This window comes from Ovis aries, chromosome 18 (assembly GCF_016772045.2).
Source record: "Ovis aries strain OAR_USU_Benz2616 breed Rambouillet chromosome 18, ARS-UI_Ramb_v3.0, whole genome shotgun sequence".
NCBI lineage: Eukaryota > Metazoa > Chordata > Mammalia > Artiodactyla > Bovidae > Ovis > Ovis aries.
Window position 1 is genome coordinate 5,797,265 of NC_056071.1, and position 23,671 is coordinate 5,820,935.

At 45.6% G+C, this 23,671-nt stretch overlaps 1 protein-coding gene across 4 annotated transcripts in view; it reads left to right on the forward strand.

Annotated features, from left to right (window-relative positions):
• The window catches only part of ADAMTS17 (ADAM metallopeptidase with thrombospondin type 1 motif 17), a 392,113-nt gene that overhangs the window by 66,139 nt on the left and 302,303 nt on the right, over positions 1-23,671 (forward strand). For all 4 annotated transcript variants that reach the window (XM_042235032.1, XM_042235035.1, XM_042235033.1 and 1 more), the window contains exon 4: positions 3,245-3,417. In XM_042235032.1, the coding sequence (XP_042090966.1) occupies positions 3,245-3,417 (173 nt within the window). The remainder of the gene's footprint in view (positions 1-3,244; positions 3,418-23,671) is intronic.

Genomic DNA, 23,671 nt, shown 5'->3' on the forward strand with positions numbered 1-23,671 from the left:
CATGTTTTAAGTTCAGATGACACTGAGGAGCCTCTTCATACCCAAAGCAGTGCAGGCAGCAGAGTCAGAGCTGTGGGGTGAGGCCTGGGTTTTAGGGCCAAATCCACCTCTGCCCAGTGCTTGACTTCAGCTTTGTTATGTGGGAAATAGGGATTCCACTCACTCATTCACCCATGCACTCATCCATCCATCCACTCAAGCATGCGCTCCCTCAGTGCCTGTTTACTTCACAACATGTACGGGGCCTGGGGCTGGGGGCGAAAGGGGCAGATGAAGTCGTTGTAGTTGCAAACCCTTTAACAACCACAGAGCCCCTGATGGTTGCGTTTTACCTGTGACTGAGTATTCTGGGCAGATGTTAATGTGCAACGTTACACCTTTTGTGGCACCATTTGTTAGCTCTCCCAGGTCCATCAGGGAGGGGGAGGCAGTTCTTGTTGGTCCTACTTGAAAGATGGATGCCCAGTGCAGTGTTTTGCTGTGTGAAAAGTCCAGGGGTCACCTGCTCCTCTGGTGGGAAGTGCTAGGCTACCTTTCTAGGAAAGCACTCACCACTTAACCTGTTTCGGCCCAGCATCTTCCAGAGAAATATTACTAATGCATCTTTAAATGAGTAAGTGAAGTCGCTCAGGTGTGTCCGACTCTTTGCGACCCCGTGGACTGTAGCCTACCAGGCTTCTCTGTCCATGGGATTCTCCAGGCAAGAATACTGGAGTGGGTTACCATTTCCTTCTCCAGGGGATATTCCCGACCCAGGGATCAAACCCGGGTCTCCCGCATTGGAGGCAGACACTTAAACCTCTGAGCCACCAGGGAAGATATAATATGAAATATTTTTCAGTTCACGTGAATTTGAATTTAAATAGAGCTCCCTTTAGACATTGCTAAAAAGGCAGTTGTATTCATGCAGGAACCAGAAAACACAGACATGGTGAAAATAAGCAGCCAGTGTGGGGAGTGGCTGCAGAGGAATCCATGAGTTGGGGATGTGGAAAGATGGGTAATAACTCCCAGCTTAGGGAGGAGCTGCGGCAGAGTTTGTTTCTTCATCATCTTGGAAAATGTGGGGTGTGCTGGTTACAGCAAAGCTCTTATTTGGGTGGCCCTTCACTTCTGCTGAGGTGACGTGGCTTATCGCATATTCCAAGATTGATAGGTTGGCCTGATCCAGGCAGTGAGCACCTGGCAAGCATGCTGAGCTCAGGATTTAGAAGTTGCCCATGGTCTACCTTCCTCGTATTCAGAGGGGCTCTGTGAATGTGAGTGTAGGTCCAGAGAGAGATTGCCAACCAGGGGCCTCTTTCATTCTGGCCGTGTGCAAAGGCAGTACCATCTGAGACCATATCTTTTCTGTTAGAATAGACCCTGCCTTCCCAAATTCCACTCCTAAGGCCTGGAAGTCTCCAGGGGAGGTGAGCCTGGCTTTGGAGAGGAGGGAACCACCCTGCAGGTTGAAAAGACAGTTATACATTTTGTCTTGCGTTTCTGGGATAAGTCAGATGACATATTTTGCTCCCCAGGCCCTCTGTTTCCTTGCTTATAGTTTAAAAGTGACTTCTTGGATTTTCTCAGACTCAGGGATAATACTTTAAATAAATAAGTACTTGTTCCATTGTATAAATTTGGAAAATACAGAGGGAAAAAGGAAAATGAAGATCACACATCACCCGTGATTCATATTTTAGTTAAGTTCTTCCTAAAGAAGGTTATTATCTCTGGGCCTGAAGATGCTTGTGTGTTAAATCTTTGCCAACCTGAGATTTAACTATCTGTAGACTTATATGTGCTTCTCTCTATGTCACTAAATAACCTTCACAACTGTGCTTTACATGACTGCCCCCTGTTTTACCATCGTTGGCTTTCTCTGTGGTTGTAGATTGCTTTCCAGTTTGTCTCACCGCACAGGCTATTTTTGTTTATACACTGTGAACCGTATTTCTGGTTTTTGTGTGTGCATCTTCGGTTCTAGAATGATTGAGTCACTGTATGAAACCAGTTTGTACGTCTATGGGCTGAGTTTATTGCAAAGAGGTTGTAGCAGAGCTGGTTTCTGTGTTCAGTTCAGTTGCTCAGTTGTGTCTGACTCTTTGTGACTCCATGGACTGCAGCACGCCAGGCCTCCCGGAGTTCACTCAAACTCATGTCCATTGAGTCAGTGATGCCATCCAACCATCTCATCCTCTGTCGTCCCCTTCTCCTCCTGCCTTCGATCTTTCTCAGCATCAGGGGCTTTTCCAATGAGTCAGTTCTTCTCATCAGGTGACCAAAGTATTGGAGTTTCAGCTTCAACATCAGTCCTTCCAATGAATATTCAGGACTGATTTCCTTTAGGATTGACTGGTTGGATTTCCTTGCAGTCCAAGGAACTCTCAAGAGTCTTCTCCAACACCACGGTTCAAAAGCATCAATCTTCAGTGCTCAGCTTTCTTTATAGTCCAACTCTCATATCCATATATGACTACTGGAAAAACCATAGTTTTGACTAGACAGAACTTTGTTGGCAAAATAATGTCTCTGTTTTTTAATAAGCTGTCTAGGTTGGTCATAACTTTTCTTCCAAGGAGAGAAAGAAAGGCAGTTCCTTAATTTGATAGCTATTATTTCCATTTTTATATCAGCCCACACAGAAGATTTTCATTCCAGTCCCAAAGAAAGGCTTCCGTGTGGGCTGATGTAAAAATGGAAATGCTGCTGCTGCTGCTGCTGCTAAGTCACGTCAGTCGTGTCCGACTCTGTGCGACCCCATAGACGGAAGCCCACCAGGCTCCTCTGTCTCTGGGATTCTCCAGGCAAGAACACTGGATTGGGTTGCCATTTTCTTCTCCAGTACATGAAAGTGAAAAGTGAAAGTGAAGTCGCTCAGTTGTGTCTGACTCTTAGCGACCCCATGGACCGTAGCCTACAAGGCTCCTCCATCCATGGGATAATAGCTATCAAATTAAGGAACTGCCTTTCTGTTCACATTCGGATTCTGAAAGTGCATGTTATTGACATCAACCTTTGATGTTGGTCAGAGGTGTTTGCACCCACAAATCTGTATGTCAGTCCTCACATGGCAGCTTTGAGCATCCAGATGTTCCGACGTGGGACCCAGTAATAACCCTAGCTGTTTAGCAAAGTAAGGTCTTCTCGGATATCAACTGATCTGAAGGGTCAGCAGAGGGTTGCTCACTGTTTGCTAATATCCCTTCCCTGTGGTGAGGAAACAGCAAGGTGCTGCACAAGTGTCTCCGTTGTTTTCTAGAAAAGAAGAAGCCGAGGAGGGGCCAGGCATCGCGGGATGGGCGGCAGCGGAGGAGCGCCATCCGGCTGACCAGTGAGCACACGGTGGAGACCCTGGTGGTGGCCGACGCCGACATGGTGCAGTACCACGGGGCGGAAGCAGCCCAGAGGTTCATCCTCACCGTCATGAACATGGTGAGCCTGCTTTCTCCTGGATAGGGCCCTGCGCGTGGCGCTGGTGTCTGCTCCAGGGTCGGGAGTGGGCTCACACACAGACTTGCCACCCCTGGGCAGGTGGGGCACAAGGGGCGGGGGAGCACCCTAGGCAGATGCCTGAGTGCTGAGCGGAGCTGGTGCAGGGTCAGTGCCAGAGTCCGCCCAGGGACGGGAGTCCACCTGGTAACCGGAGTCCGCCCGGTGATGGGAGTTTGCCCAGTGATGAGAGTCTGCCGGGTGATGGGAGTCCTCTGGTAGTAGGAGTCCACCCGTGCTCCCCACTAGATGCCTCCCAAGACCCTTTCTGTGGGCGAAGGCCCCTCTCAGAGGAGTAACGCTGAGTAAGTCAGTCCTGCTCTAAGGAGCCAACTGTCTAGTACAAAGAATCAATATCCAACTTTAGTGTAAAACAGAGCTGGTCATGTGCAAGGAAGAGAGTTTGTCTAGTTGAGGGAAGCAAGGAAGGAACCTGGGTCTTCGCTGGTTTGATGAGTGGGCGGAGGAGGGAAACCTTCACATGGTGGGTAGGTGGGGAGGGGCCGCCCGCCTCAAACTTCGGACATGGAAGAATGTTTGTGTGCATCCCCACTCCACCATCCATCCACTCTCCTAACAAGCAGTTTTGAATATCTCCTGGCATAGTGGTAGGTGCCAGTTACAAATCCTAAAAGACCCGGACCTTTCTGCAGAAGGCAGTGGTGTCACAGATGGGCGAAGCATCTGTGCTTGAGTAGGCATTTCTTCAGGGAGCACTGGGGGCCAGGTGGAGGGCTGGAGAGTGATCACTCCGAAGTGTGGGGGCATCATGAAAGAGCTGACCCTTCAGCCAAGCGAGGGTGCTTGCCCGATTGGGGGAGCAGTGGCAGGTCACATGGGGGGTGCCGCAGGAGCTACATCTTGGGGAGGACAGGTGGACTGGTGTGTCTGCAGCTGTTGGTGCGGCTGGCCGGCCGAGCAGAGCACAGCGGGGAGAGAGAAGCTGCCCACAGAGGCACAGTGGAGTGCCGGGGTCAGGGCCGGGTGGGAAGGCAGACAGACCGGGTGTGGGTTGTCCTTAAGGAGTGAGGTGAGAGGTGTGGGAAGGGAGTAGTTAACAATGCCTGATGCTGCTGCCGACCTCAAAGGTGGCTCAGACGGTAAAAGCATCTGCTTGCAATGCGGGAGACCCGGGTTCCATCCCTGGGTGGGGAAGATCCCCTGGAGAAGAAAATGGCAACCCACTCCAGTACTCTTGCCTGGAAAAACCCATGGACGGAGGAGCCTAGTAGGCTACAGTCCATGGGGGTTGCAGAGAGTCAGACAGGACTGAGGGACTTCACTTTCACTTTCACTTCAGGCATTGCTGGGGGTGGAAGTTGGGTAGGAGCAAACTGGGATGAGATCAGGAAGTGAAGAAGTAGAAACAGCATTGCAGAAGGTCTTGGCTGAGGGAGAGAAGAGGAAAGAGCCTCACTGGGTGGAACCGAGGTCAAGGAGGACTTTGGAGAGGGAAGTGGGTGACGGGGTACCAGTGTGGGGTTCAGGCCCAGACACGCCTGCCGCAGGAGCCCTGCTCTGAGCTCAGAGCCGGCAGCGTCAGAACCACTTTGAGCTGGCTCCCCTGCATGAGCAGCTGCGAGGCGGGGGCTTAACCCTGCCCCCACCCCCCCCCCCGCCCCCGGGGCTTTGGCTGCCCCAGGGGCCTTGTGCCTGGTGACCAAAGCACATACAGCTCATGGAAAGTGGAAAGGGCCAGGCCCTGGCTGTGCCACAGTGACTGGGAGATGCTGGAGGCGGCCTGGGAACAGAGAGGCTAGAGATGTGGCCCGGGTCACACAGGCAGTCCCTGGCAGAGCTGTGGTCGTCAGGCCAGGCCTGTCTGTAACTAGCCACAGGGAAACAGCTGATCGTAAGCCTCACCCTGGGCTGACGGGGATGGCGAGCCCCACGGTAGCCCGGGTCACACAGGGAGTCCCTGGCAGAGCTGTGGCCATCAGGCCAGGCCTGTCTGTAACTAGCCACAGGGAAACAGCTGATCATAAGCCTCACCCTGGGCTGACGGGGATGGCGAGCCCCACGGCGTTCCTGCCCACTGTGAAGTCAAGACTCCAGTACCTCGACCTCTGTCAGGCTGACTTGCCAGGGCTTGCTTTGGGGACTCGTATCAGTTTGCAGGAAACTCCATCTGTCTGGCCCCTGCCCCAACCCCAGACAGGCCATGCCCTAAGGCCGAGGCTGCTTTGGTGGTGCATGGAGTCTTGAAGGTGAGTTACCCTCTGGACCCACAGACCTCCCCGTAGGATGGGCTCGTCTGCAAAACCCAGCGATGTGGACCCGCTGGGGGACCAATCCAGGGCTGATCTGTGGACACACCATGAGGTTCCAGGTCACCCTCCCTTTTAAAGTCATCAGCTCTAAGAATTCCATTAACTTCATTTCTTTCCTTTCTCCCCCCACCCTTTCTCTCCTCTCCCTTTTTTACTTCCTTCCTTTCCTTCTCCAGATTTTTAAAACTTATGGTAATAAATACATACCAGAAAAGTTTCTGTCTCACCCTTTAAGCCTGCAGTTCCGTCACATTAGGAACACCCACCTTGCTGTACCGCCATTGTCACCATCCATCCCTGGAATGTCCTCATTCGACACCGGCATCCCATGCTCCCCTCCCCCAGCCGCGACAGCACCCTTCCATTTTGAATCTGACACCCCTAAGGACCTCATATCTAAGTGGAGTCAGGCAGTATTTGTTCTTTTGTGACTGGTTGATTTTTCACTCAGCATGATGTCACTCATTGCCTCTTATACCGAGGAAAGTCCTTTGACAAACCATGTGTTCTGATTTTTTAATCAGAAAATATGATCATTGAAACAGTGACTAAAGGATAAATGGAAGCTCCATAGAATGTTTCTTACGGTGTATCTGGTTTTATTTTCAGTATGTTTCTAGGAGCTTTATCGGACTTGCTAAATTGTCCTTTCAGCTAAAGTCGAATTTATACAATCATTCTATATTTAAAAGCTAAACATGTATCTCATGATGAATTTTTTCTTCAAATCAATGTAAAACAAATCACTTAATTTTCTTGTTGTTAACTGTACTTGTAACCTCTGTCTCATGAAGCCAGTTGTTCTAGAGTCAGTCTTGAGAATGTAGTATGTTATTGAGGGAAATGTAATTCCCTTCTTGGGACCTTATCTATCACTGGGATAGATCTATCCCAGTGAAACTAGTAATAGGAGACTTTAAGGTCCAGCAGAAATACTGCCTGTTGACACAAGCCTTAATCTTTCAACCGAGAGAACTAATTGATAATTGTGTTAACATTGAAGTAAAAAAGCACTCTGTAAATCTGGTATGGGTATCTCTTAGGACTAGATCAGATTCTGGGAAATAACAGTAAATTCGGATTGCTTAATATTAACCTGTTAAATATAGAATTGTTTCCAGCTAGTGGTTAAAAATCTTATTCACAGAGGGCTAACCCATGGCCAAGACATGAGGGTTTTTGAAATGACACCCACACAATCCAGCTGCATAGGTCTGGGATCTAAGCAGTTTGAAACATGGTGGTGGACTCTACCAGAGCCACCTTCAGTCCAGCCCCTTGAGTTTTATTTAAAGGCTAGATCTCATATTGACAGTATTTTTATTAACATTGAAATGTTTTGAAATTATTCACTATAATTAAAGAATAAAGGTATCATAAGACCTCAAGAATTTGTCACTAACAAGATGGAAAGAATGTGCCACGTAAAATTAAACAAATTTAAATTATGAAGAATTTTAAGATGTAGATTCAGGTAACACTAAACAAAAGAATTGGAGAAGGAAACGGCAACCCACTCCAGTGTTCTTGCCTGGAGAATCCCAGGGACGGCGGAGCCTGGTGTGATGCCGTCCATGGGGTCGCACAGAGTCGGACACGACTGAAGCGACTTAGCAGCAGTAGCAGCAGCAGCACGATGTCCTCCAGGTTGGTCCATGTTCTTGGAGGTTTGTCTACATAACATCCCATCGTATGGGTAGACTGCATTTTGTCTGTTCATCCACTGATAAAACGTTCGGTTGCTTCCTCCTTTAGGCTGTTTTGAATAATGCTGCTGTGAACGTAGGTGTATATTCTGAGTCCCTGCTTTCACTCCTTTTGGGTATGTACCCAGAAGTGAAATTGCTCCTGTTTCAGCTTTTAATGGTGTTTGGCCCTGATTTCTGAGAAATTTCCCTGAGCTCTGCGTTCACACGAGTTCTGGCCTCCCTGGTGGCTGGTTAATGACGGGCTACAGTGCCACAGTCACCCGGAGCAGAGCCCAGAGGAGGCCTGCAGGGGCTGGCTCAGCACCAGGCTCTCTCACCTGTAGGTGATTTCATCTCATTTATTTATTTTTTGTCCAGGGCACAAGTCCAGGGAATAAACATTCATTACAACAGCTAAAGTAGTAATAAGGCAAAGCTCTTAGTTTGATATTTGCTTTCATCGTTTTATCGTGTGGACAGGAGCCGCTGTTCTATTTATCACAGGTCGGAGAGGGGTTGTATGTGGGAGCGTTGGTCTCCCCACGAGCTGTAAGGACTGAACGACAGGAGCTGAGTGGTGGCGATGCTGGCCTTCAACTTGACACTCTTCACGCCTCTTCAGCTGCTGATACTAAGATGTTGGTGGCTCCAGATCCAGCTGCCTGAGGGCACATCTGGGCCAACTACATTCATTTGGGATTTAGATGTTTCTTAATGAGGGCTGCCTAATAAGGGCAGTGCCGCTTTGGTGAAGGGCACGTGACATTTGTACACTGACACCTAGCCCTTCGGTCGTCTGCTCCTTGGAGTTTCTTGGCTGGTCTGATGAGGCCAGAAGACAAATGGAAGCAGAGCATCTGACCTGCTCACACCAACTCTCCCCACTGGCAACCTCTTTCTGTTGCTCTGTGAGTTGCTGTTCAGAATATTTAAGAACCAGTTGCATTCAGACAATGTACCTTACTTTAAACAAGGCCACCCTCCACCACCTCCAGCATCCTTCAATTTCTCAAACCCTAGTGTTAACAATACAAAGAATTCTGTCTGTCCTGCCCATAGCTGTTTCAGAAAAGGGATCTCTGTTAGTCAGTAAGATCTTCTCTAAGCCGGGATGCCAGGGAAGGGTGGTGGCTGGACTGAGGAGCCCTGTCGTTAGACAAGGCCCCCGGGGTGCAGCCAGCAGGAAGGGGGGGGGGCAGCCGCCCTCTCTCTCCTGGTGAACCGTGTTTTCTGTGGGCGTGTAGGGTTGAAACAGCTCTGTCTCCTTCGCTCCTCTGGATTTGGAAGGAAATCTGCCAGAGAGGTTGCCGCCTTTGTTCCATCGGTTTCTCTCCAGCACCATCTGGTGCTGATGTCCAAGTGCCCACCCCACCTCCCCGCCCTCCCACTTGGGTCTCTGTGGGCAGGGGACTGACCCAACTCCTACATGCCACTCTGGCCGCAGGAGCTAAACCCAGACAAGTCCCTGTCCCCAAGTCAGGCCAGGGGGGGCTTATGGGGCCTGGGTGTGTGATAGCCCACCCACAGTTGGCAGAGTGTGGGGGTTTGGTGTCAAGTGCTCACAGTTTTCGTAACATCGCAGAGTTGTATTGAATTAGGTCCATGTCAATCAGTAGCCTGATGGCCCATATTTCAGAGGAAGGAAGGGTGTTTGTGGTGCCTTGACTAGTCCAGATGGACGCTTCATGATTTCACGTCACTTCCTCCTCATCCTTGGTGGATTTCCTCATTCTCACTTTATGAGATGAAAATAGAGGCTTGTGGGGAGTTCGGGGTGCAGAGCCAGTGAATGCCTCACAGGGTTAGGTCTCAAACCTGGGCTGAGGGTTCCCTGTACCACCTGGTCATAAGGGAGACCGCATATCTTAGATCTGTCCTTTCTTTCCATTCCTACTTGGGACTGACCGCTGTTGTTTTTTATCTTGACAACTGCAGGAGTATCTTTCTGGGCTCCTCCACTTCCATTGTCTTCCCTCTTGGATCCTTGCTACAGAACGGCCAGAAGGGTCTTGAATTAGGATGTTGTTGCTAGGAGCTCTGAGGCGCTCTGTGGCTTCCTTCATGGCGGATGTGGGAATCTCCCGCCTGCCGCCCTTCCTTCATGGCGGATGTGGAAATCTTCCCCACCGCCTGCCGCCCTCCCAGGCTGAGTGGCTGGGCCCACCCGCTTCTCCCGGGCTCCACTCCCTTCTCCACTCCTGCCATGTGCGCCACTGTTTTTCAGGGGCCCCAGTGGGCTCCTGTCTGACTTGTAGCATCTCTTTGTCAGGAACGGTCTTTGCCCCACTTCATAAAGAGCTGGCGCCTCTGTCTTCTATGTCTCCGTGTAAATGTCCCCTTAGAGAGGCCCTCCTTGCTGCCTCCTCTGAAAAGGCCACCTGTTTTCTTTATCATAGCAGTCTGCTTTTTCCTTGGTGGTTCTTGTCTTGATTTATAATTCTGTTTTTTTTGTTTGTTTGTTTTTTAAAAACCATCTTGCTGCAGAGTTTCTATGTACTATTGAATTCAGGCTGGTATAAAATCAGAATGCTATGACTTTAGGATGTTAAATATAAATGCTGGTAGTAATCACAAAGAAAATAGCTATAAAATATACCCAAGAGGAAATGAGAAGGGAATTTAAAATTTTCACCATAAAAAATGAAACATGCAAAAAAATCACTAATGCAGGAAATGAGGGCCCCCAAAAGCTATAAAACACATAGAAAACAAACAGCATAATGCAGAAGTAAGTCCCTCCTTGTCAGTAATTATCTTAAATTATAGGTTAAACTCTCCAGTCAAAAGACAGATTGAGTTTGGGGAAGAATGGATACATGTGTGTGTATGGCTGAGTCCCTTCCTATTCACCTAAAACGATTGCAGCGTTGCTGATTAATCAGCTATACTCCAGTACAAAATAAAAAATTGTTTTTTTTCAAAGACAGATTAGTAGAATGGATCTAAGAAATGCTCCAATGTGTGTAAGAGGCTGACTTTACATTAAGACACAAATCAAAAGCAAAAGAATAAAAAAGATAGTCCATGCAGATAGTAACTGTAGAGATCAGGAGTGGTTATACTAATATGATACAAAATAGACTTTAGTGAGAAAAAGTTACAGGAGACAAAAATATCTTGTATATAATAAAAGATTCAATATAGCAAGAAAATGGGACAGTTATAAGTTTTTATGTACCTAATAACAGATCATTATAATGTATGAAACAAAAACTTTCTAGAATTGTAGTGAAAAGTCTGCAGTTTTCTGTAATAATAGGTACTTCAGCTCCCCCCTTCCACACACACACACACACACACACACACACACACACACACACACTATTAGTAAAGAATGGGAAAACTAGACAGAAGATAAGTGAGGAAATAGAGGACTTGAACAACACAGTAAGGCACCTAGATCTAATAAGATACAGAACACTACCCAACAATAGCAGGATAGTCCTTTTTTTCAAATGCACATGGGACGTACTCCAGGATATACTGTATATACTCACAGATAGTCTCCACAGATTTAAAATTATCATACAAAGTATCTTCTCTAGTCACAATGGGATTACGTTAGAAATCAGTAACAGAAGGAAAACTGGAGAATTCACAAATATGTGGAAATTAAACAACGCACTCTTGTACAACCAGTGGGTCAAGGGAGAATCACAGGGGAAATGAGAAAATGCATGAGGCTGAGTTAAAATGAAAATGAAACATACCAAAACTTATGGGAAACAGTGGAAGCAGTACTCAGAAGGAAAGGTATAGCTGTAAAATGCTTACTTTTTTTTTTTAAAGGATCTCAAATTAATAACCTAACTTTACACCTTAAGAGAGCTAGAAGAGCAAACTAAACTCAAGTCTAGCAAAAGGAAAGGAAGATTAGAGCAGAAATAAGTAAATAATAGAAAAACAGTAGATAAAATCAGTAAAACCAAGAACCGATTCTTCAGAAAAACTGACAAAATTGATAAAACTTTAGCTAGATTGATTAAATCTTTAGCAGAGTTCCAGAGAATAGCAAGTAGAGATAAGAAGGCCTTCTTAAATGAGAAATGCAAGGAAATAAAGGGAAAAAACAGAGTGGGAAAGACTAGATATCTCTTCAAGAAAATTGGAAATATCAAGGGAACATTTCATACAAGGATGGGCATGATAAAGGACAGAAACAGTAAGGACCTAACAGAATCAGAAGAGTTTGAGGAGAGATGGCAAGAATACACAGAACTTTACAAAAGAGGTCTTAATGAACTGGATAACCACAATGGTGTGGTCACTCCCCTAGAGCCAGACATCCTAGAGTGTGAAGTCAAGTGATAAAAGAAAAAAAAAGCTTCCCTTAGGAAGCTTTACTATGAACAAAGCTAGTGGAGGTGATGGTATTCCAGCTGAGTTATTTAAAATCCTGAACGAATATGCTGTTAAAGTGCTACGTTCAGCACCTTAGGATTTAAAATCCTAAAAAAGAATGTTGTTAAAGTGTTGCACTCAACACTAAGAAGTCTGAGTGCCAAAGAGTTGGTGCTTTGTACTCAGTATGTCAGCAAATTTGGAAAACTCAGCAGTGGCCACAGGACTGGAAAAGGTCAGTTTTCATGCCAGTCCCAAAGAATGTTCAGACTACTGTACAGCTGCACTCATTTCACACACTAGCAAGGTTATACACAAAATCCTTAGAGCTAGGCTTCAGTAATACATCAGTTAGGAACTTCCAGCTGTAGAAGCTGCATTTAAAAGAGTCAGAGGAACCAGAAACCAATTGCCAACATTCATTCAATCATAGAAAAAGCAAGATAATTCCAGAAAAACATCTACTTTTGCTTCATTGACTACACTAAAACCTTTGACTGTGTGGATCACAACAAACTGTGGAAAATACTTAAAGAGATGGGAATACCAGACTATCTTACTTGTCTCCTGAGAAACCTCTATTCAAGTCAAGAAGTAACAGAACCAGACATAGAACAACTGACTGGTTCTAAATTGGTAAAGGAGTATGGCAAGACGGTATATTGACATACTGTTCATTTAACTTCTATGCAGAGTATATCATGCAAAATGTAGGGCTGGATGAATCACAAGCTAGAATCAAGATTGCCAAGAGAAATATCAACAACCTCAGATATGCAGATGATACCCCTCTAATGGCAGAAAATGAAGAGGAACTCAAGAGCCTCTTGATGAGGGTGAAATAGAGTGAAAAAGTGAATTCAGTAACTATGATCATGGCATCTGGTCCCATCACTTCATGGCAAATAGAAGGGGGGAAGTGGAAGCAGTGACAGATTTTATTTTCTTGTGCTCCAGAATCACTGCAGATGGGGACTGCAGCCATGAAATCAAAAGATGCGTACTCCTTGGAAGGAAAGTGATGACCAACCTAGGCAGCATACTAAAAAGCAGAGACTTCACTTTGCCAACAAAGATTGTTGTTGTTCAGTCATCAAATTGTGTCCAGCTCTTTGCCAGCCCCATGGACAGCAGCACACCAGGCTTCCCTGTTCTTCACTGTAGTCAAAGCAGACAAAGGTCTGCACAGTCAAAACTATAGTTTTTCCAGTAGCCATATAGAGATATGAGAGCTGGACCATAAAGAAGTCTGAGTGCCAAAGAGTTGATGCTTTTGAACTGTGGTGCTGGAGAAGACTTTTGAAAGTCCCTTGGACTGCAAGGAGATCAAACCTAAAGGAAATCAATCAATATTCATTAGGAGGACTGAAGCTTCATGCTGAAGCTGAAATTCCAATATTTTGGCCACCTTATGCAAAGAACCAACTCATTCAAAAAGACCCTGATGCTGGGAATGAGATGGTTATACAGCATCACTGACTCAATTGAAATGAATTTGAGCAAACTCCACAAGATAGTGAAGGACAGAGGAGCCTGGTGTGCTTCAGTCCATGGGGTCACAAAGAGTTGGACATGACTTAACGACTCAACAACAGCAAACTGATTAGTAAAAAATCTTGAATTACTAAAATCAGAAATGAATGCAGGGACATGACTGTCAATTCTGTAGAAACAAAATGAGTTATAAGAGAATACAGCGAGCCAATGTACACTATCTAATTAGCTAAACCTAGATGAACTAGGCAAATACCTAGAAACACAAAGCTCACCAAGACTTAATCACAAAGACATGGAAAATCTGAGTTGACCTGTAACTAAAAAGGAGATCAAATCAGTAATCAATAATCTCCTGACAAAGGAAAGCCATGAACCTGACAGCTTAACTGGTAAATTATACCATACATTTAAAGGAGAACTAATTAATTGATCCTCCTCAAACTCTTCTGATAAACTGAAAAGGCGAAAATGCTTTCTCTTTTCTATGAAGATAGCATTGCCCTTTAATGAAAGCCAGATAAAGACACTCTAAGAGTACTATATGAATACTTATGAATAAGGAAAACATTTCCCTTTTGAATATTATTGCAAACATTCTCAACAAGATACTAGCAAACCAAAATCATATCATGTACCATGACAAAGTGGGATTTATTTCTGGAATTCAAGGATGGTTCAGCATACAAAATTGAGCAACGTAATATACCACAATAACAGAAGGAAGGAAAAAATAATCATCTCAGTTGGTGGAAAAAACAACTATTTGCTAAAATTCACCTATTTCTCGTGATAAAAAAAATTCAGCAAGTAGGAATAAAAGGACAGTACCTCAACATCATAAAAGCCATATATGAAAAACCCTTACTGAATGTCATACTCAAGGGTGATAGATTGAAAGCTTTTCCTCTAAGATGAAGAACAAGGCAAGGATGATTTCTGTCACTACTTCTGTCCTATGTAATACTGGAAGTCATAGCCAGAGCAGCTAATCAAGTAAAAGAAATAAGAGGTATCCAGTTAGGAAAGGAAGGAGTAAAATTATCTGTTTACAGATCGCGTGAGCCCTATAGAAAATCATGAAGTACTAAAGTCCAGTACTTTGGCCACCTCATGCGAAGAGCTGACTCATTGGAAAAACTCTGATGCTGGGAGGGATTGGGGGCAGGAGGAGAAGGGGACGACCGAGGATGAGATGGCTGGATGGCATCACCGACTTGATAGACGTGAGTTTGAGTGAACTCCGGGAATTGGTGATGGACAGGGAGGCCTGACGTGCTGTGATTCATGGGGTCGCAAAGAGTTGGACATGACTGAGCAACTGAACTGCTGAAGGCACAAAAATTAGCACTAATAAAATAATCCAGCAAATTAGCAGGATGCAAAACCAATACACACAAAACAGTGATATTTTTGTACCCAAAACTGAACAATCTGAAAAATTAAGAAAACAATTCCATTTGCAAAAATGTGAAAAAGAATAAAATACTGACACATTAATCAAAGAGGTGAAAAACTTGTACACTAAAACCTATAAAACATTGATATAAGGAAATAATACATAAATAAATGGAAAGACACTGATGTTCATGGATTGGAAGTTTTATCAGTAAGTTGTCAATATTGCCCAAAGCAATGTACAGACTCAATGCAGTCACTAGCAAAATCCTAACAACATTTTTCCTTGCAGAAATTGAGAAATTTATTCTAAAATTTGCACAGTATCTCAAGAGACCCTGAAGAGCCAAAACAATCTTGGAAAGAAAAACAAAGTTGAAAGACTTATATTTCCTGATTTCAAAGTACTACAAAGGTAAAGGAAATCAATCCTGAATATTTATTGGAAAGACTGATGATAATGATAATTGGTCAATAAATGACAATAATTTGGTCACCTCTAGAGCCAGACATCCTGGAATGTGAAGTCAAATGGGCCTTAGAAAGCATCACTATGAACAAAGCTAGTGGAGGTGATGGAATTCCAGTTGAGCTATTTCAAATCCTAAAAGATGATACTGTGAAAGTGCTGCACTCAATATGCCAGCAAATTTGGAAAACTCAGCAGTGGCCACAGGACTGGAAAAGGTCAGTTTTCATTCCAATCCCAAAGAAAGGCAATGCCAAAGAATGCTCAAACTACTGAACAATTGCACTCATCTCACATCCTAGTAAAGTAATGCTCAAAATTCTCCAAGCCAGGCTTCAGCAATACGTGAACCGTGAACTTCCAGATGTTCAAGCTGGTTTTAGAAAAGGCAGAGGAACCAGAGATCAAATTGCCAACATCCGCTGGATCATGGAAAAAGCAAGAGAGTTCCAGAAAAACATCTATTTCTGCTTTATTGACTATGCCAAAGCCTTTGACTGTGTGGATCACAATAAACTGTGGAAAATTCTGAAAGAGATGGAATACCAGACCACCTGACCTGCCTCCTGAGAAATCTGTCTACAGATCAGGAAGCAACAGTTAGAAGTGGACATGGGACAACAGACTGGTTCCAAATAGGAAAAGGAGTACATCAAGGCTTATATATTGTCATCCTGCTTATTTAACTTATATGCAGAGGACATCATGAGAATCACTGGGCTGGAAGAAGCACAAGCTGGAATCAAGATTGCCGGGAGAAATATCAATAACCTCAGATATGCAGATGACACCACCCTTATGGCAGAAAGTGAAGAGGATTCAAAAAGCCTCTTGATGAAAGTGAAAGAGGAGAGTGAAGAAGTTGGCTTAAAGCTCAACATTCAGAAAATGAAGATCATGGCATCTGGTCTCATCACTTCATGGGAAATAGATGGGGAAACAGTGGAAACAGTGTCAGACTTTGCTTTTTGGGGGCTCCAAAATCACTGCTGATGGTGACTGGAGCCATGAAATTAAAAGACGCTTGCTCCTTGGAAGAAAAGTTATGACCAACCTAGATAGCATATTCAAAATCAGAGACATTACTTTGCCGACTAAGGTCCATCTAGTCAAGGCTATGGTTTTTCCTGCGGTCATGTATGGATGTGAGAGTTGGACTGTGAAGGCTGAGCGCCAAAGAATTGATGCTTTTGAACTGTGGTGTTGGAGAAGACTCTTGAGAGTCCCTTGGACTGCAAGGAGATCCAACCAGTCCATTCTGAAGATCAGCCCTGGGATTTCTTTTGGAAGGAATGATGCTGAAGCTGAAACTCCAGTCCTTTGGCTACCTCATGCGAAGAGTTAACTCATTGGAAAAGACTCTGATGCTGGGAGGGATTGGGGGCAGGAGGAAAAGGGGACGACAGAGGATGAGATGGTTGGATGGCATCACTGACTCAATGGATGTGAGTCTGAGTGAACTCCGGGAATTGGTGATGGACAGGGAGGCCTGGCGTGCTGCGATTCATGGGGTTGCAAAGAGTCGGACACGACTGAGCGACTGAACTGAACTGAACTGAACTGATGCAAAGAGCTGACTCATTGTAAAAGACCCCGATGCTGGGAAAGATTGAGGGCAAGAGGAAAGGGGGCAACAGAAAATGAGATGCGTGGATGACATCACTGACTCAATGGACATGAGTTTGAGCAAGCCCCGTGGGATAGTGAAGGACAGGGAAGCCTGGCATGGTGCAGTCCATGGGGTTGCAAAGAGTGGGACACGACTTAGTGACTGAGCAAAAATAGTAGTCAAAAACCTGTGATAATGGCGTAAAGACAAACATGTCGATGGATGGGATAGAATGCAGAGCCCAGAGATATATGCTGACGTGTGTAGTCAAATGCTTTTCAACAAGACTGCAGAGACCATTCAGTGGGAACATGACAGCCTTTTGAACAGATGGTAATGGCAAGGCTGGATATATTCATGCAAAAGAGTGAAGTTGGACCCTGACCTAACATTATATACAAAAATTAACTCAAATTGGGTTAAAGACTTGAATGTAAGAGCTTGAAAACTATAAAAATCCTAAAAGGGAAAACTTCATGACATTCATTTGGTAATAATTTCTTGCATATTATACCAAAGGCACAGTCAACAGAAGAAAGTAGGTAAATTGGTCTTCGCCAAATTTTAAAACTTTTGTACACCAAAGGACACGGTCCACAAAGTGAAACGGCAGAGCGCAAAATGGGAGAAAATATTTACAAATTACGTATCTGATAATATGCAGAATATACAGAGATTTCAACAACAGTGAAATCCAAACCACCTCATTTTAAAATGGACTTAAATAGACTTTACTACAAGAAGATATACAAATCTTATAATTTGTATATCATATGAAAAGATATTCATATGAAAAGATATTCAGTGCCATTGATCGTTAGGGAAATGCAGATCTAAACCACAGTGAGATATTACATCATTCCCATTGAAATGCTATTACTAAAACAGCGTAAAATAATAGGTGTTGACAAGGATGTGGAGAAATGGGCAGCCTTGTGTACTTTTCTTGGGACCGTAAAATGCTGTAACTCCTTTGGAAAACAGTGTGATAGTTCTTAAGAAAATAGAGTTTAAAATATGATCTACTTCTGAGTATAAACCAAAAAGAAATAAAAGCAAGGTCATGAACTTGTACACCCACACTCATAGCAGCATTATTCAGAATAGTCAAAAGGAGAAAGTAACTCAGTGTCCACGGAAGGATGAATAGGTAGACAAAATGTGGTTGCTGGGGTGGTTGTTATTCAGTTGCTAAGTTGCGTCTAACTCTTTGCAACCCCAGGGACTGCAGCACACCCGGCTTCGCTGTAGGTCACTATCTCCCAGAGTTTTCTTAAATTCATGTCCATTGAGTCAGTGATGCTATCTAACTGTCTCATCCTCTGCTACCCTCTTCTCTTTTTGTCTTCAGTATTTCCCATCCTCAGGGTCTTTTTCCCAGACTCAGCTGAATGAGTCAGCTGTTTGCATTAAGTGGTCAGAGTATTAGAGTTTCAGCAGCAGTCCTTCCTACGAATATTTAGGGTTGATTTCCTTTAGAATAGACTGGTTTCATCTTCTTGCTGCCTAAGGGACTCTCAAGAGTCTTCTCCAGTATCATATTTCAAAAGTATTAATTCTCCAGTGCTCAGTCTTCTTTATGTCCAACCTCACATCCATACTTGACTCCTGGAAAACCATAGCTTTCACTATACGGACTTTTGTCTGCAAAGTAACACCTTTGCTTTTTAATATGCTGTCTAGGTTTATCATTGCTTTCTTTCCAAGGAGCATCTTTTAATATCATGGCTGCAGTCACCATCCCCAATGATTTTGGAGGCCCCCCCCACACCCCAGAATAAAATCTGCCACTGTTTCCACTTTTTCCCTATTTGCCATGAAGTGATGGGACTAAATGCCATGATGTTTGTTTTTTGAATATTGAGTTTTAAGCCACCTTTTTCACTCTTCTCTTTCACCCTCATCAAGAGGCTCTTTAGCTCCTCTTCACTTTCTGCCATTAGAGTGGTATCTGCATATCTGAAGTTGTTGATATTTCTCCCAGCACTCTTGATTCTGGCGTTTGTGATTTCATCCAGCCCAGCATTTTGCATGATGTACTCTGCATAGAAGTTAAATAGGGGGACACTATACAGCCTTTCTCAATTTTGAACCAGTTATTTGTTCCAAGTAAGGCTCTAACTGTTGCTTCTTGACCCACATTCAGATTTCTTAGGAGGTAGGTAAGATGGTCTGGTAGTCCCATCTCTTTAGAGATTTACAAAATATGGTATATACACTCAATTATCATTCAGCCTAAAAAAGGAAGGAAATTCTGATCATGCTACAACATGGGTGGACCTTCAGAACATTTTGTTAAATGAAATAATCCAGTCACAAAAGTATACTGTCCAAACACTGTATGATTACACTCAAATGAGGTCCCTGGAGTAGTCAAATTCACAGAGACAGAAAGCAGAATGGTGGTTACCAGGGGCTACAGCGGGGCAGGGAGTGGGGAGTGAGTGTTTAATAGCTGCAGAGTTTCAACTGGAGAAGATGAAAATGTTCTATAGATGGAAAATAGTGACTGTTCCACAACAATGTGAGTGTACTGAATGCCGCTAAACCATGCACTTAAAAATGTAAATTTCGTATACTGCATATTTAACAGAATCTTTTAAACATCCACCCTGCTGACTATTCATCTGCGCCATCTATAAGCTCAAAGGTAGGGCTGTATGTACCTTCACTGTTGTTTCCCAGCGCGTTGTACCTGTGTAGATAATCAAGACATTTTTGTGGCATTGTGAACTCATAAATGAGTGATTAATACCATTTTCTAACATCCTGTGCAAAGGATTTAGCACTGAAGTTGTGTCAACACTGGCTTTCCCTTTCTAATTCCTTGATTAATTTACTTCTGAAATGTCTTTTGTATTCTAAGCATATCACACAGATGGGGTGTCCTAAACTCTGGCAGGAAGTGTTTCTACATAAATATAATTACATATTTACAGCTCCCACCCTGTTCTGTGGGTGGTCCCTTTCTGCCCCATCTCTCTTCCCAGCTCACACCTTGTCCTTCACGGAGGAGGTATCAAGATGGAGCTGAGAAAACAAGCGCAGTGGGCAAGAACTGTTCTGAGAGCATGCTTGGCTGCCACGAACGAATTTACTTCTGAGTCCTTTTGAGTCAGTCTGTAGAGAACCAGAAGAAGGGATGAGAACAGAACCACTTTGGTTGTTTTTGAGGACTTGTGAAGCATGGAAGAGGTAATAAAACAACCCTGGCATCAGGCAGAGTGGTCTCATTTTAAAACAGAAGAAAGAAGCTCTGTAACCTAGAGAGGAGTGAGCTTGGCTCAGTCAAGGGTTTTGACTGTAAGCAGAAGAAACTGCTTGCTCCTTGGAAAGAAAGCTATGACCAACCTAGACTAAGCTTATTAAAAAGCAGAGACATTACTTTGCCAACAAAGGTCTGTCTAGTCAAGGCTGTGGTTTTTTCAGTAGTCATATATGGATGTGAGAGCTGGACTATAAAGAAAGCTGAGCACCAAAAAAATTGACACTTTTGAACTGTGGTGTTGGAGAAGACTCTTGAGAGTCCCTTGGACTGCAAGGACATCCAACCAGTCCATCCTAAAGGAGATCAGCCCTGAATGTTCATTGGAAGGACTGATGTTTAAGCTGAAACTCCAATACTTTGGCCACTTCATGCGAAGAACTGACTCGTTGGAAAAGACCCTGATGCTGGGGAAAGATTGAAGGCGGGAGGAGAAGGTTAGATGGTTAGATAGCATCACTGACTCAATGGACATGAGTTTGGGTAAACTCCGGGAGTTGGTGATGGACAGAGAGGCCTGGCGTGCTGCAGTCCATGGGGTCGCAAAGAGTCGGGCATGACTGAGTGACTGAACTGAACTGAGAAGAAACCGTACCTGGGCTAACTGAAGCAGAAGAGGAATTGTGTTTAGGAGGTGTGTATGGAGGAGCCCAGGATCAAAAGGGAGGCTGGGTCAGCAGCATCAGAATTGGGGGAAGGTAAGGGGCAGGAGGCTGCAGGGAGGGAGGCCAGACAGCAGGAGAGAGCAGGGCTGAGCTCTGGCAGGAGTGTGGCCGTGGTCCTAGAGCCACTGTGTGTCCTGCGGCCATCTCTCTACTGCCCGCGCCCCGCCAAGGCTTCGGTGGCAGGCAGAGTGAGTTTTCACCTGCTTTAGTTTCTGCAGTAGAAAGAAGGTTCCTTCCTTTGTCCAGAGCTCACCCAGTGAGGGAGGTTCCCCCAGTGAAGACAGCATCCTTAGCCAAAAGAGAAAAATTTTTTAAATCCCAGCAGAGTGTCCAGACTCTAGACAGGCCAGAGCATAAAAGAGGTTCACTCACAAGATACACAGTGGCACCCCACTCCAGTGCTCTTGCCTGGAAAATCCCATGGATGGAGGAGCCTGGTGGGCTGCAGTCCATGGGGTTGCTAAGAGTCAGACATGACTGAGCAACTTCACTTTCACTTTTCACTTTCATGCATTGGAGAAGGAAATGGCAACCCACTGCAGTGTTCTTGCCTGGAGAATCCCAGGGACGGGGGAGCCTGGTGCGCTGCCGTTTATGGGGTCGCAGAGTCAGACACGACTGAAGCGACTTGGCAGCAGCAGCAGCACAAGATACATGATTCTGTGGTTCCACTTCAGGGTATATACACAAAATGAAAGCAGAGTCTCCAAGAGATATTTATTTGTTCGTGGCAGCATTGTTCACAAATAATTCACAAATGGAGGAAACAGCCTAAGTAGCCACTGAAGGATAAGCAAACGTGTGTGTATGTATTTATGTATAAGGACACATACATAATTGGATATGATTCAAATTTAAGAAGGGAAGAAACTCTGCCACATGCTATGATATGATGTAGGTGAACCTTAAGTACATTATGGTAAGGAAATAAGCCAATTACCAAAAGACAGGTTCTGTATGATTCCACTCATAAGAGGTGCCTGGTGCAGTCTTACTTATAGACATGGAAAGTAGTGGTGGGTTGCCGGGACTAAGGGGAGAGGGGAGTGAGTTGCTGTTTAGGGGGTGAGAGGTTCCGTCTGGGCAGACAGAAAGGCTGTGAGGATGGGTGTAGTGATGGTGGCGCAGTGACAGCATTTGACGCCACTGAACTGTGTACTTAACCATGGTTAAGACGGGAAAGTTTCGGTTATCTGTATTTTGTGTGAGCTGTGTGTGTGCTCAGTGGCTCAGTTGCATCCGACTTTTTTTGCGACCGCATGGACTGTAGCCTGCCAGGTTCCTCTGTCCATGGCATTTTCCAGGTAAGAATACTAGAGCAGGTGGTCCTTTCCTCCTCCAGGGAACCCTCCTGACCCAGGGATTGAACCCACTTGCATCTCCCGGATTGGCAGGTGGATTCTTTACCACCTGTACCACCTGGGAAACCCTGTATGTATTTTATCACTATAAAAAAATAAAATGAGATACACTCAGTAATTCCGTTCAGTTATATTTTTACTGGGTACCTAATGTGTGCTGGGGACTTTTCTAGGGATCAAGTAGGGACCACAACACTTCCCATCCTCAAGGAGCTCATGGGGTGGCGCCAACCGAGAGCACCCAGCAGACAGCTCTGTGAGAGTTGTGTGCAAATTTTAAAAAATGCTACACAAAGATCCAGATGGTAGCAAGTGACCAGGGCATCTAAGGACAGCTCTGTGATGATGACCCTCTACTTAGAAGGGAAGGCATTGCCCTGACATAAGGAGCCGGCCAGTAGGGTCATCCTGGCATCTGAGAGGCAGAGAGAGAGGTGCTTCTGTGGGTGATGGGAGGGCAGGGCGTGGTGCCCCGGTGCTCAGCTTGGCGGTGAGTGAGCTGAAAGGCTGCTGCACGGCTCAGCTGTGACTTAAAAGATCCCTCCCTCCTGGCTAAGAGGGAGCTAGGGTCCCGCTGGGCTGTGTGTCCAGCAGTCCTCGTCCCATTGCAGGAATGCTTACCTGTGCGGTTACGTGTCAAGAGAGACACTTCGCCCAGACCTGGATCTCTGAGCTGTCAGCAAGCTGCAGCCCATGCCCTGAGTGATTTGAAAATCTGGCTGATTTTCCAACTGTGCTGTAGTGCCTTTTCTGTATGCATGACTTGATTCTCCTCTGCTTGGGGGTGGCGGTGACACTGGAGCAGGAATATTTTCCAGAACAAATTGCAGACGGAAACAGGTGGTGCTGACACTCGAAGCCCTGGGTCCGGGCAGCCAAACTGGAAAATGGGGCCACTTGACAGAGCTTTGGTTGTTTTTAGCTTCCTTAACAACCACAGAGTGGAACGAAAACCTGAGACATTCCAGGCGAGTTCTGTTTGGAGGAAAAATGACATCAATTTGACTCAATTACCATGTGAAACATACAACAAGCCTCTCTCTGGTGAGCAGAGACTGGCGGTGTGTTGGAAGGCTCACTGGTTCCCACAGCCTAGGGATGCTGGGGGGCTTGGTGGATGCAGACGGCTCGTCTCCCCGCTGGCTGTCTGATTCATTGGGTCTGGGGTGGGCTCCAGAATGCATTTCCAAATTGTGCCCATGGGGTGTTGCTGCTGCTTCAGGGACCCCGGTCAGAGGGACTGCTGGAGAATATAGCCCCCTCCAAGGTGGGGCCTGGGTGGGTGCAGCCGGCGATGTGAGCGTGTCATCTCTGGTTCCGCTCTGTCCCTAGGGAGGCCCTGAGTCACGCTGGTAGGTGGTGCTCTTGTGAGCACCCTCCCCGCCCACCCCACCGGCCTGGCGCTGCGAACAGCGCCCCTACCCGGCCTTGGACCAGCTCCTTCCACGTGCCCCGTCACCTGTCCCTGTCTGCTCCTCCCTGACGGTGTCCCCAGGTTGCTGCGCTGCTGGCTGCAGGGCCCCGGCTCAGCCCCCGGGTGCCGATGCGGTGGACGCAGCCGGGGCTCTGAGCGCGCCAGGACGCAGCCAGCCGGAGCGGGACAGACTCCAGACATCACTGCGCCGCTCCCTCTCCAA